At 57.7% G+C, this 12,777-nt stretch overlaps 2 protein-coding genes across 3 annotated transcripts; both read left to right on the top strand.

Annotated features, from left to right (window-relative positions):
• The first annotated feature begins 251 nt into the window (after positions 1–251).
• Positions 252–10,203, top strand: TNFRSF8 (TNF receptor superfamily member 8). Of its 2 annotated transcripts, none has more exons than XM_077312023.1 (10): positions 252–358; positions 2,761–2,842; positions 5,153–5,281; positions 6,264–6,419; positions 6,978–7,071; positions 7,417–7,628; positions 8,156–8,281; positions 9,084–9,109; positions 9,479–9,680; positions 9,915–10,203. In XM_077312023.1, exons 1-10 carry the CDS (start codon positions 278–280, stop codon positions 10,196–10,198), a joined length of 1,392 nt encoding a protein of 463 aa, XP_077168138.1. In that variant the 5' UTR covers positions 252–277; the 3' UTR covers positions 10,199–10,203. The 2 variants fall into 2 exon arrangements, with proteins under 2 accessions (XP_077168138.1, XP_077168137.1); XM_077312022.1 differs by having other exon boundaries at positions 7,414–7,628.
• A 1,080-nt stretch (positions 10,204–11,283) lies between these two features.
• On the top strand, positions 11,284–12,675 carry RNF186 (ring finger protein 186). The gene has a single exon (XM_077312024.1). It carries the CDS (start codon positions 11,290–11,292, stop codon positions 12,181–12,183), a length of 894 nt encoding a protein of 297 aa, XP_077168139.1. The 5' UTR covers positions 11,284–11,289; the 3' UTR covers positions 12,184–12,675.
• Positions 12,676–12,777: the final 102 nt, after the last annotated feature.

Genomic DNA, 12,777 nt, shown 5'->3' with positions numbered 1-12,777 from the left:
GGCGGGGCAGAGCTGCGGCTTGAGGGGGGGGGCAGGGAGGAGCCGGTCCTTCGCGGCCTCCAGGCAAAAGGGGATGGGGGCTTCCCGCGAGCGGGCCGGCCCTTCGGAGTAGGGGAGGGGAGGGGATGGGATGGGATGGGGCGGGGCGGGGCGGGGATGCGGGGCGGGGCCGGCCTGGGGGGACCGTCGCCTTCGCCCGTGGGGCCGGCCAGAGCTGCTCCCTGCGCCTTGGCCACGCTGCTTCTGCTGCTGCTGCTGCTGCTGCGCGGGGAGCGCCATGCGGGCCGGCGGGCGTCCTGCGCTCGGGATGCTGCTGCTGCTGCTGCTCCTGCGGGGGACCGCGGCAGCGCCCGCCCAGGTAAGGCGCCCCGTCGAGGCGGGAGCCTTGGGAGCCGCGGAGGGAAAGCGCGGCCGGGGCGCACGAGGGGGCGGCGCGGCTGGCGGCAGGGAGGGAGGGAGGGATGGGCATGGGCCCTCCGCCCTCGGGCGCCTTCTTCTCGCCGCGGGATCGGCGTGCGGGGCGGCTGTTCCGACGGGACGGGCCTCGAGTCCCCGCCTCTCCTCCCCACGCAGCCGGCTGGCTGCCCTGGGGCCAGGCACGGTTCTCCCCGAGCTCCCTCGGGGGCCTGTGGTGCGCGGCAAATCCCAACTGCCTCCAGTCGAGACTCCTCCGCGTCGGAGACGGAGGGCAAGTTCGGCGCAAAGCCCGGCTCTTCCTCCACGGGACCCGCAAGGATTTGGCGCCCGGCTCGGAGTTCAAGACATCGCCGGTGTCAGCTCTGCTGGGGCTCCTTCGTGGGTCTCTTTCTTCACGGGGGATGGGGGGGGGGAGCGGTGAATTTCCTACGTTGTGCGGGAGGCTGGATTGGATGACCCTGGGGGTCCCTTCCTTTTTGTGTCTCCTTTTTGAGTTCTGTCTCTCTAGGTGGTGGCGGTTTTATTAATTTTTTTGAAAGCAGACCCACCTTCTGGATTTCCCCCCTGGAGGCTTTACGGTCCCTGGACCCCGATAGCCTTTCTTGTAAGAGCCACGAGGTCCCCAGCCCGTTTGTGGCCCTCCTTCTCCCATGGGGCCAGCCGGTTTCTGCAAACTGAGGGGTGGGAAAACTCCCTCCGCCCTCCTCGTTTGGGTGCCGCAGCCCGGGGCCAGCTGGGCCTCCTGTGAATTCCCGTCCCTTCAAACGGAGCCTCAGCGCTGCTGCCGCTTCTGCGCTCCCCACTCATCTCTGGCAAACGGAACGCTCTGAATCAGCAGGGCTGGTTTCAGCCGCCTCAAAAGGATACCCCGGATTGACTCACTGGGGCCGGCCGGCTCGCTGGAGGGCAGATTTCCTGCACAGAATGTGCTTGGGGTCAGGGTGGTGACGGGAGAGCCACGTGCAGACAGCCCTGTGAGGCCTCGCTGTCACCCTGTGCACACCTGCGGCACTTGTAGCCTCTCCTTCCGCGAGGCAACTGGAATTGGGGAGGAGTAAGTGATATTCCTCTCCTCCCTTCATCTTCACAACGACCCGGCGAGGTAGGCTGGGCAGAGAGAGAGACACACACAACAGGTCCACGGGGGGGGGGGGGAGAGTCTTCTGAGTCTTCTAATACAAGGCTGTGGTCCACCAGAAGAACAGGAAGATAAGAAGATGTATTTATGAGTTCTAATTGACCTTGGATGAAGATTTACGAAGCAGAAAGTTAGCCCTGGGGTTTCGGTTGCTATTGCCGCCGGGACCCCAGGGAGACTTTCCACCAGGTGGGGAAAAGCTAGACCTTCCATGAGTGAGGCTTTTCCTGCAGTGAGTGTCTCGTTTGGGGGTCTATGGGCTTTGGCCGATTTGATGGCCATTCATGTTTCGTGCCTTATCCCCAGGGCCTTTGCTGGCTCAGGAGAGGCTCGTGACTGGTATCACCCGTGCCACCTGGAGGCACACTGGTGGTCAAGGTAGATACTTGGCAGCAAAAACAGCCGGGTGTCCTTCAAAAGGTGCTCCGTGGCTAACTGGTGATGTCTTTGATTTGATCGGAGATTCCAAATCAGAAAAGGTCCTACGTCTGAGCCTGTTTAGTTTCCACCCTACATGGTGTGGCTGGTTAGGACAGGGTTGTTAAGACAGTGTTGTGGGCGTCCGCCAGGACTCCAGGACTTTAAAGATAATCTCTGAGATTGCACCTTTAAAAGAAACGCAGAACGTGGGTGCCCCAGTCCTCTTTTCTAAGAAGGCAGCAAATAAAAAAGAGAGAGAGAGGGAGATTCACGTGTGTAGGCAGTTCCTGCCAAGAGTTTAAAAAGAAAAGTGCACATTGATTCCGCACCCAGGTCTTGCCCACTTTCTGTCAGGGCAGATTTTCAGAAGAAAGAGGTACTGCTGCAGGCCTGGCTCACTAGCATTGCCAACCTCCAGGTGGGACCTGGAGATTTCTTGCAATGACATAGGCTCTCCTGGTGGCCCAGACAGTTCCCCCGGAGACAATGGGTGCTCCGCCTGGGGGACTCGGGGACAGCGTGCCTTGCTGGAGTCCACACCAGGCTTCTGATCTTAGGGCAAGGCAGCTTGCAGCGCAGATATTATAAAACAAACCCCTCTGCTAAGGGGTCGCTGCCCGTGGGGGGGGGGTCGTGTGTGGCAGCACCTCTGAGAGGGTCTCCGTGGCATCACTCTTTGTGTAGCGACATTGCAGCAGTGTCCTTTGGGCATTTATAAATTGCTTTTGGGGCTCGTCTCACAAACGGCCTTTTTAACGGCGCTCTTGGCTTGTCTGCCGTCGCAGGGAAAGGCCGTCTCGCCTTCTTATGAAGACTTCAAGGTCTACCACCAAGGGTCCCCAAGGCACTGCCAGAGGTGCCCGGAAGGTCAGTTCTCTTTCTGAGTGACCCCAGCCACCCCCACCCCCTCTCAGCTCAGTCTTGTCTCCTCTGACGGGCAGCGGCTCTCTCGGGCAAGGGTCCTCCACGCGGTGCCTGCCAGCACTCCGCCTGGCACCCCCGGAGTGTTTTTAGAAAGTGGACGGGGCTCGGTGAGGCTCTAAGGGGGGAGAAGCAGAATGGACCAGCCTGGACTGGCCAGTTCATTTCAGGGCTTTGGATTCAGCTCAGTTTGGGGGAAGAAGGCCCTGTGAACCGAAGGAGAGAGGAGGGCTCAGAGCGCCGTTCCCATTCAAAGGGAGAACGCCTCTCCACACCCTGGCACCACCCAATGGCCAGGTGTGCCAAGTGCCTCATTCCAAGAATGTGGAGCCAGAATCTTTCCCTTTCTGGAGAGAAGCCCCGTCCTGAAATATAAAACTGTGGTGCTCTTAGCTGGGGTCAGGATGGGCAATAGGTTTTCTCTAATCTGAGGCCTGTTGTGCAGGCTCAACCCCTGATCCCAGTAAGGGGTGTTACCCGGTGTGTCCCCCCCCCTCCCCGGCCGCCAACAAGCAGTGGAAGGGTTAGTTGCTAGATCCAGGATAGGAAACTCCCGGAGATTTGGGAGGTGAGGCTGGGGAGGGCAGGGGGGCATAATCCCCCCCCCCGCATCCATCGTATCCAGGGAAACTGATCTCTGTAGCTTGGAGATGACCAGGAATTCTAGGGGATCCCCAGGTCCCACCTGGAGGTTGGCATCCCTGGCCTGGGGACTCCTCTATAATTATAGCTGATCCCAGGACAGGGAGACCAGTTCTCCTGGAGAAAGGGGCTGCTTTGGAGGAGGGGGGGCTCTGTGGCCTTGGACCCCACTGAGGGTCAGGGATGCCAGCCTCCAGGTGGGGCCTGCAGATCCCCTGGAATTCCAGCTCATCTCCAGGCTGCAGAAATCCATTCCCTTGGAGGAACGGGCTTCTTGGGAGGGGGGACTCCCCGAGCTCCACCCCCAATTTTCCCAGTCTGAAACTGGAAACAAGAGGAGGTCAAAATCAGTGATGCAAGCAGATCTTTGCCCTTCCCTGGGTGTCTGCCCAGAGGAGCACTTTGAGCGCAATCCCCCACACACACACACAAACACAAGCATTGTGTTTGGGAGGGGACTGTGTGATAACCTCAGAGGGCTCTGCTGGGTTGGAGGCACACCTCACTTTGCACATGACCCCTAAAGCACAGGGGTTGCTGTCTGCAGAGAAATGGCCCCAGCGCATGTAATTTAAAGGGGTTTTGCTGAGTCAGGGTCTTTCAGAACAACAGCCAGAGAGGTACAAATTCCTCAAGTCTGTGAAACACCCAGGCAGGGGGTGGGACTTCCCCTTCCAAGTGGGTCCCTTTGGGGGCTGTCCGGAGTCGGCTGCTGACTCACCAGGAGCCGTGGATCTTGCGGCCTCCGAGTAAAGCCCTAAAACTCCCCTCCTTGGCTTCAAAGAATTCTGTGGGCGGAGGGGCTTTTTTGTCTTTGTTCAAGAGGAAATGTTTGTTTGACATTTCTCCGGCAGAATTACTGATAGCCTCTTGCTTGCATGACACCCTGGGGCTTTCTGAATGGCCCCCCAGCCCAGCCCAGCCCAGCCCTTTTCTGTCTGGCCGATTGTTTTGATTGTATTTTCCCTGCCTGCCAGGCAGCCCTAGAAAGTCTCAGCTGGATCAGACTGATGGCTCAGCCTGGCCCGGTCAGTGGAATACCAAGGTGCGCTGCCTTTGGGCATGGGGGCTCCTTGAGGCCATCTGGGCTACACACCCATGGTTCGCCTTCCCCATGAGTCTCTGGGGGAGCACACCCAGCAAGCTGCTTTATACTAGAGTTGCCAACCTCCTGGCAACAAAGATCAGCTCACCTGGAGAAGATGGGCATTATACCTTTATTTGTTGATTATACACGGCACCTGGAGGGTGGAGCATGAAGGAGGCAGGGTCTGGGGAGGGGAGGGACTTCTGTGCTACTCCTTCATGTTCCACCCTCTGGATAACTTCCCCACCTGGGGCTGGCCATCTTGCTCATGCTTAATCCAACCCTGGGTTTACCAAAGTCAGCACTGTCTACGCAGGCAGGCAGGGCTCCGCAGGGGCTCTGGTTGGGGTCTTCCCTATCACCTCCCGCCAGATCCTTAATGGGGCCTCCTGCCTGTCAAGCGGATGCTCCGCCCCCTCTTTGGGCTTTGTATTCCGCCTTCTCTTTGTGAACTCAGGGCCGATTGTCTGTCCTGAGACCCACTACATGCCTGTTCTCTCCTCTCCTCTCCGCTGCCGGGGCTACAGGATTGACACCAAAGGTCGAATGCCCCACAGACCCCCACGCCCACTGTGAGAAGCAGTGTCAACCGGACGAGTTCCTGGACAGTCAGTTTACCCCACCCCGGTGCACCTCCTGTGTGTCCTGCAGCCCAGGTAGGCATTTCTAGAGCACACCTCGGTGGTTCTGCTGTTCGATTTGTGTCTTCTGTTTGTCACTGGCCCTCTTTGTGCCCCCCCCCTTGCAGCAGCCCCTCCTGGTGGGACGCTCTGCATGCCAAAGTTCCAAGGAGTTCAAATGGGTCACATTGTTGGTCTGAAGGAGCACAACAAAACCAGAGTCCAGCAGGGGCACCTTGAAGACCAACAAAGATTTATTCAAGGCGTGAGCTTTCAAGTGCAAGCACTCTTCCTCAATGAACTACCATCATGACATTTACTAATTTAACAGGATTAACTTTTGTGTTACATTCCCACCGTCATGGTGGTAGTTCTTAGTCTGCGGAAGAGTGCTTGCACTCGAAAGTTCACACATTGAATAAATGTTGGTCTTCAAGGTGCTCCAAAGAGTTGCGTGCCTGCTGGGACAGGATCCAACTGGGACAGGATCTACCGGAAGACCCTCATTCAGATTGCTCGTGCCACGGAAGCTTTCTGAATGACCCGGGGCTAGCCATGCTCTTTCCACCTAACCTGCCTCACAGGGTAGTTGTGTGGATAAAACAGGGGAAAGGAGAAAGATGTAAGCTGCTTTGTGCCTCCATGTGTGTGTATGTGGGGGAAATGAATTATGAATGAATTAAATGTGTATGAATGAATTAAATAAAAAACAGAAAGCTAGCTTATCAGGGAGAACATTTCCTTCTGTGTCAGTGTTCTACTTGCAGGGAGACTCTGTGTGGTCATAGAGAAGATCATTGGAAAGGGTGGCCTCCCATTACCAGCACTAGGAGGTGGTGTAGACCCTTCCACCACTTCTGGACCCTCCATTAGAGATCCTGCCCTCTTCAGTGGTGCCTGGAGGGGGCCCCTGCCACAGCCAGCCTGGTCTCCTTCGGATTCATTAGAGGGATGTGCGCTCTTCTCCCCTTTCCAGGGTCTCTCTCTCTCTCTCTCTCTTTCAATTCCTTCTCTGCAGATCGCAATCTTGTGCAAAAGAAGCCTTGCACACGTAATTCCAGCAGTGTGTGCGAGTGCCAACCTGGGCTATACTGCCAGACGAGGATCAGAGACACGTGTGCGCGATGCTTGCCCCTGAGCACCTGCAAGCCCGGCTTCGGAGTCAAAGTCAGAGGTGGGAGCATAACGGCCCCTTGCAGATGGCACTCAGAGGTCAGGACAAACGGGAGGGGCCTGGGGGCTCCCCAGCTTCCTTTGCTGAACCTCTTTTGCCACTCTGGAGACCCTCACCGGCCTCTCTGTCTCTCCCTGCCCTGGACCAATGAGCCCCTTCAGAGCTGACTCCCAACTTCAAATCACTAATGATCACATTAGCAATCAGCCAGAGGTCACAAGGAGCAGCTGTATTTTGTTGTGAACCCGGAAGCCTCCCATCCCTGGGTCACACAGGAAAGGGGGCAGGAGGGGAGGAAGCCAGGACTTTCTCAGTCCAGACCCATTCGGAGACTGAGGGATGACGTGACAGGGGCTTGCAAAATTATACACGTGAGAGAGAAGGAGAAGAGCAAATGACGTTTCCCCCAGCTGGCAAATGAGCAGACCACCCAGGCTGGAGAGTCAGGGCTCTGGTGCAAGCCCCCCCCCCCCCCCCGTGGTGGCCCCTTCACAAGAAGGCCTTTCTTTCCATGCTGACCCCCCTCGCCCTTAATTCCGCCCTCCTTTCGTTGGACAGGCTCTTCTGACCGAGACACGGAATGTGAGGCCTGCCCCCCAGGGACTTTCTCCGAAGAGGATTCGAGCACCGAGACGTGCCAGCCCCGCCCGAGGTGAGCCCTGCTTGCTCTGCATGTCTTGGTTGGCTGGGGCTGCATCCGGGTCGATGGCATAGATGTGGGGTGGGACTGTGGGGATTTCCCCTGAAATCTTATGGGCATTTTCATAGCATCACAAGCTAACCTGGGGATCATGAGTTTTTGGGAGGGATGGGGCTCGGACTGTTCCCTTCCCAGGTCACACGTTGTGTTCCTTGTTGTGATGCAAGCAGAGGATAAATCTTGGGGTCGGGGGTGGGGCATGTATACTCACCAAAAGGGGGGGGGTTCTTCCCTGAACTCCCTGGGGTGACTTGGGCCTTTTGTTTCCCACCCCCCTCCTGTTTCCTTTCCCAGCAGGACCATCTCAGAGGAGGGGCTGGAAGGGAAAGGCCTCCCCACGCAGAGTAACCCTGGGGGACACCCCCCTTTGGCTTCACCTACAGGCAGCCCCAGCATTCCCACCAGCGTGGGGTCCTCCAACATTGTGGACAGGAGCACTGGACAACTCGCAAATGAATCAGCCCCCCAAGAATTGCTGAACCCCCCGTCATCAGGGTTTTCAAAGAAAGGTGGGGGGGGGCACGAGGGTCGCCCTCTCTCCGGCTTCTCCCTTATGAACAGGGGCTGCTGCACCTACCTCAGCTGGCTTCCCGAGCTGATGAAATCTTTGCTTGCAAGTTTGATTTCCGGGTCTGTGGCTCGGTGACCGAGCACCTGCTTGGCGTGCAGAAGGGCCCGGGTTCAGTTCCAGGCACCCGCAGGTGAAGGCATTCAAGTCACAGGGGTGGGGAACGGCCTTTCTGTGCCAGGGCACGGGGGACCAATGGCTTGGCTTAGCTTCACCAAAGAGGGGGGGGGCGGCCGTCGCCTCATCCTGGCAGCGCTACAGCTGCGACTCCCTGCCTGTGCAACGTCTTTCTTCCATGCGGGTGCGGAAGGCACAGGCGCCCTCTCTGCCCTTCTGTCCTCTGGGCACAGGAATGGCTGGAGCCGAAGCAGGGGGCCGGTCCCGCAAAGGAGCCAAACGTAGCCCAGCCGCAGCAGGGGCCCCTTTGGCAGTTCCTCCCCTGATCCTTTTGGACTCTTCCTTCCCTAGAGGATGCGGACGTGACCCTCCTGGCCACAGCCCTGGTGGTGGCTTTTCTACTGTTGGCCGTCTTGGTGGTTCTGTGGAAGAAGAGAGCTTGCGGGGAGTGGATTGTCCCCCACGAAGGGAAGGAGGGTAAGCCTGGAAAACTGTGCAAAACGCCCCTCTGCAAACCAGCTTGCCTCTTAAGAGACTTGGTGCGTGTGTGTGTGTGTATGCGTAGTGTATTGCGAAAAAAAACCCAGCAAAGCGGCCGTGCTTCTACGTTGCAGCAAAATCAGAGTCTTGTGGAATCGTCAAGGCGGTCTTTGCAGGCTGGAGCACGGCCCAAATGCCAACGGCCAGTCACGGAGACGCTCTGTGTACGCTCTAAGTGCACAGAAATGTCTACCCCTGCAAACCTGCTTAGCCTTCAAGGTGCCTCGGAGCAAAAATATTTAAATAAATGTGATTTCGGTACACCAGCAGGGGCCGCTCTTCCCTTCTCCATCCACGGCTTCTGTCCGCTCTGCTCTGTTCTGTGGCTCCAACAGGGGTAGTCAAACTGCGGCTCTCGAGATGTTCATGGACTACAGTTCCCATGAGCAAATGTTGGCAGGGGCTCATGGGAATTGTAGTCCATGGACATCTGGCAGGCCGCAGTTTGACTACCCCTGGTAGGGTGTTCCTCAGATGCTACTCTTTGCCAACCAGGTGACGGGGGTTTAGGGATGGCGCAGAAAACATGCTGCTGCATGAACTTCTAGTCCGACATCTCCCCGCCTGCCACTTCACAAGCCTGGGGATCCACCCCCCCTCCCGGATTGTAGAATCCTACCCACCCCTTCTGTATCTGCCCCCATTTTTTGTCTGGGGTCAGATTTGGCACTAGGAGGTTAAACACAAAGGCATTCCGGAAGGGAATGAGTTTTCCTCTCTCTCTTTCTGTCCACTGCAGTGTCCAGCCAGGCCGAGATCTGCACCGTAAGTAGAACTTCTCTTCTAGCAACTCATCTCTCAATATGGGCGTGTGGGATGGGGGTGGACGGAATGGCCCCCTGGTCTAGAGAGGGAGGACTTTGAGAAGCTGGGGGAGACATTGCCAGGGGAGGAGAATCTGGGACCCTGTGCATCAGGATGCCGCTTCTCCAACGCCCGGCCTTTCCCTTATGGCACTCTCTGCCACTAACTTAGGATAGTGTTGGAGGCAGTTTAGAGCACAGGCCTCACCAGAGGGGGGACCCTTCAAGGCCTGTGAAGGACGTGACTCTGTTGAGGTTCGTGCCATCAGGCACCTCTGAGCAGAGGCAGAACCCATCACTAAAGGCTCTGCCGCTTTGCCATTTCCTCAAGATTGGAACTCTGGCCACTGCTGAGAAAGACCCAGAAGAGACAGATCCGATGCACACAAAATCTTCTGCAGGAGCCTCCGATGGCTCCCCCTTGGGAACGGAAGCACCTGCTAGCCTTGACCCTGAAGGGGCTGAGCTGCTCCAGGTGGACGGCGGATTGCTGGCGGAGCCTGCTGTGAGGAGCTGTACCAGCAACTGCATCGGTGAGTCTGAGGAACTGTGCCACCTTCACTGGCACCAAGAAACGCACTCTGCGCGTGCTAAGAGGTGGGCACCATGGGCTACAGAACAAAGTCAGAGTCCAGGGGCACCTTGAAGACCAACAAGACTTTATTCTGGATAGAAGCTTTTATGCGCATGCACACTTCATTGGAAGCATCTGGAGGGGTGGGCATGCACGCAAAAAACTATCCTTTGCTGTGCTTCTCCCTCTCCAGAGAAAATATACATCATGAGAGCCGACACTGTGATTGTGGGGTCCGTTTCGGAAGTGCCCGCTGGAAAGACCAGCCCAGCCAGAGGCAAAGAAGACATCTGCGGTGCCCAAGAAGGAACTGAGGAATCGGAAATGGACATGCACTATCCTGAACAGGAAACGGAATTCTCCCCAGGAAGTGACATCACAACTCCTGTAGAGGAAGAGTGGGCGTTCCAACCTGGCCAACGAGAAGCCATTGGAGAGCCAGGAGGAACATACTGGGGGAGCCAGCTGAGCTGCTAACCGCTCACCGTGCAGACAATTTGTTAATAGGCAAACTTTGGCTTTCTGCCTTCAGGACATCCCTATAAAGCAGGGGTAGTCAACCTGTGGTCCTCCAGATGTCCATGGACTACAGTTCCCATGATCCCCTGCCAGCATTTGCTGGAACTGTAGTCCATGGACATCTGGAGGACCACAGGTTGACTACCCCTGCGATAAAGTATTGTGCTTGTGGGCAAGAGGATGCACTCACTCCACACTGAGATCAGGGAGCATATTCAACCATGGTTTCTTTTATCGTTTTATGGGGAGGTCTTCTTGTTTGGGGAGTTTAAGCAGGGCGTCGTGTCCATTGTGGCTTGCAGAAACCCAAGTTCTCTGCATTTGACTGCATTTCCCGGTTTTAAATTAATTTGGACCATTCCTACAGGGAACGTGCTCGATCTGAGGCTTTATGTGTAGAAATGAGGCAGGGAGAACTTTCCCCCCACCTTTCCCCCACAATACTGGTCATCAGTGAGGGAAGGAGGGAGGAAGCCCTCAAACTCTGGCCTGATGAGGACTTGAACACATTTAGAAGAGGCAGAATATTGAGAACAGCTGAAGGAGGAAAGGGGAAGGACGTCTTCTCCGGAGGGCTGCAGGTTCCTAAAAGCCTGGAGGGAGCACTCTGAGCGTGGGATTTCCAAACTGCCTCTCCTCCTCTGATCCCACGTGGCCACATGTTCAGCCCGCTGTGTGTGGGGGGAGCTGGTTCCCCCGCAAACTCCTCGGAGCCCCTGGGCTGGCTTCCAGCAAGTGTGAGTGGTGAAAAGTGGTTTCTCCCTGCCTGGGACTCCTCGACGGCCTTGTGAGGGACTGTTTACTAGCGCTGAGGGGGAAATTTGCTCTCTGGGGCGGGAATGACCTGGCTGATGTTATCGGGCCCCAGAAAGTGCTGTGGCCATTGGGGTTACTGATTAACGCCCCTTCCAGACGTCATTGCTGCGAGGGACCAGCCCAGGGCCCGGCCAGCCTCCTGGGAACAAAGCCCCTTTATAAGCAGAGCGGTCCGAGCAGCCCGAGCGCTCTGTGAGGGGCTGGCCCACGTCACAGCAGCCGCAGCGTTCTCCATGGAAGGCCCCGCGGACAGTCTGAGCACTGAGGAGGAAGCCGGCCGGGAGGGGGAGAGGCCTGGGAGGGCTCCGGAGGGTGGCACACCGCTAAAGAGCCCCGAGGGGCCCACTCCGAGAACGGACCGTGGCCCAGCAGACGACGCTTGTGCTGTCGACCTGGCTGCCCCCGGTTGCCCTTCTGCAGCCGCAGAACGCCTGGCAGCGGACGGTGATCGGCCCCGGGGGACTGAGGGCTCAGGGGACTTGGGCCCCCCCGCCTCGATAACCATGGGGCTCCCCCAGCCCTCCCCAGCCCCGTCCCCCGAGCTTCGCTCCCAGCGTAAGCCCAAAGCCTCCGTCGCTGACATGGACTGCCTCATCTGCTTCAACCGGTACAGCCCTTCCCGGCTGCCGAAACTGCTGTCCTGCCAGCACGCCTTCTGCGCCGTCTGCCTGAAGCTCATCTTGCGCAACGAGGACCACACCTGGCTCATCACCTGCCCTCTCTGCCGGACATCCACCGTCGTTTTCGGCGGCCTCGTGTGCAGTCTCCACGACAAAGAAGACGTCCTGGACCGGCTGGACAGCCCGGACCCCGAGGCCCCCTGCCCGCCACCCCCTGTGGGCTCGAGCCAAGCCACCCGCTGGTGCGCCTCCAGGGACCGAGAGCCCCCGAGCCACCGGCCGGCCGGCAAGAGGCTGGTGCTGCTCCTGCTGCTGCTGGTCACGCTCATCGCCCTCGTGCTCCCCTTCATGTACACGGGCCTGCTGAAGTGGGCCCTGGGCTCCGTGGTGGGGGTGGGCCTCATCCTCTCCGGCATCCTTTGCTGCAGCCCGAGCTGGAATTGCTCCGGCCCCTCGTCGTGGCCGCCTTGGAGGAGGAAAGAGAGCCACGTCCTCTCTGTGGCCTGAGAAGAGCCGAACCTCCAGACGGCGAGAGATGTGCACGGGAGGCTGCGGTGGCCCACGGACAGGGCTGGGAGAGGAGCCACAGTGGAAGGGTGCTCTCCTGGGCTCAGTGGTCCCGGGGGATTCTTCAGCTCAGTGCCCGGGCCAGCCAGGCAGGGCTCTGCATGGAGATCTGGACTTCGAGGAGGGCTCCTTGGTAGCTCCCAAGATCTGACAGGATAGGGCTGGCCGGGGGCATCCATCCCTCTCTAGTGACTGGCTGGAGGCGCTGGAGGTTGGTGGTTTCCCAGGAATAATTTGACACGGGATATTTGTTGTCTGAATGCATGCAGAAGTGCAGCGATTTACCTGAAGACCAAACTGAACACAATTCAGGGTTCCCGGCCATAGGGAAGTGAAACACACGATTGTCAAAATGTATTCCCTTGCAGAGCAGTGTGTATATTTAATGGGTTTTGATACGGAACGTTTGTATAAAGATATTCTTGGAACTTCTGTGCATCTCCTTTCTTGTTTGCCTTTCTTCTCAGACCCTTGTTTTGCCTTCCCAGTGAGGTCTTAGCGAGGTGAATTGCCAAATCGTCGGTCCATTTGCAA

This window comes from Paroedura picta, chromosome 15 (assembly GCF_049243985.1).
Source record: "Paroedura picta isolate Pp20150507F chromosome 15, Ppicta_v3.0, whole genome shotgun sequence".
In the NCBI taxonomy this organism is placed as follows: domain Eukaryota; kingdom Metazoa; phylum Chordata; class Lepidosauria; order Squamata; family Gekkonidae; genus Paroedura; species Paroedura picta.
This window is presented reverse-complemented; position numbering and strand designations above follow the sequence as displayed.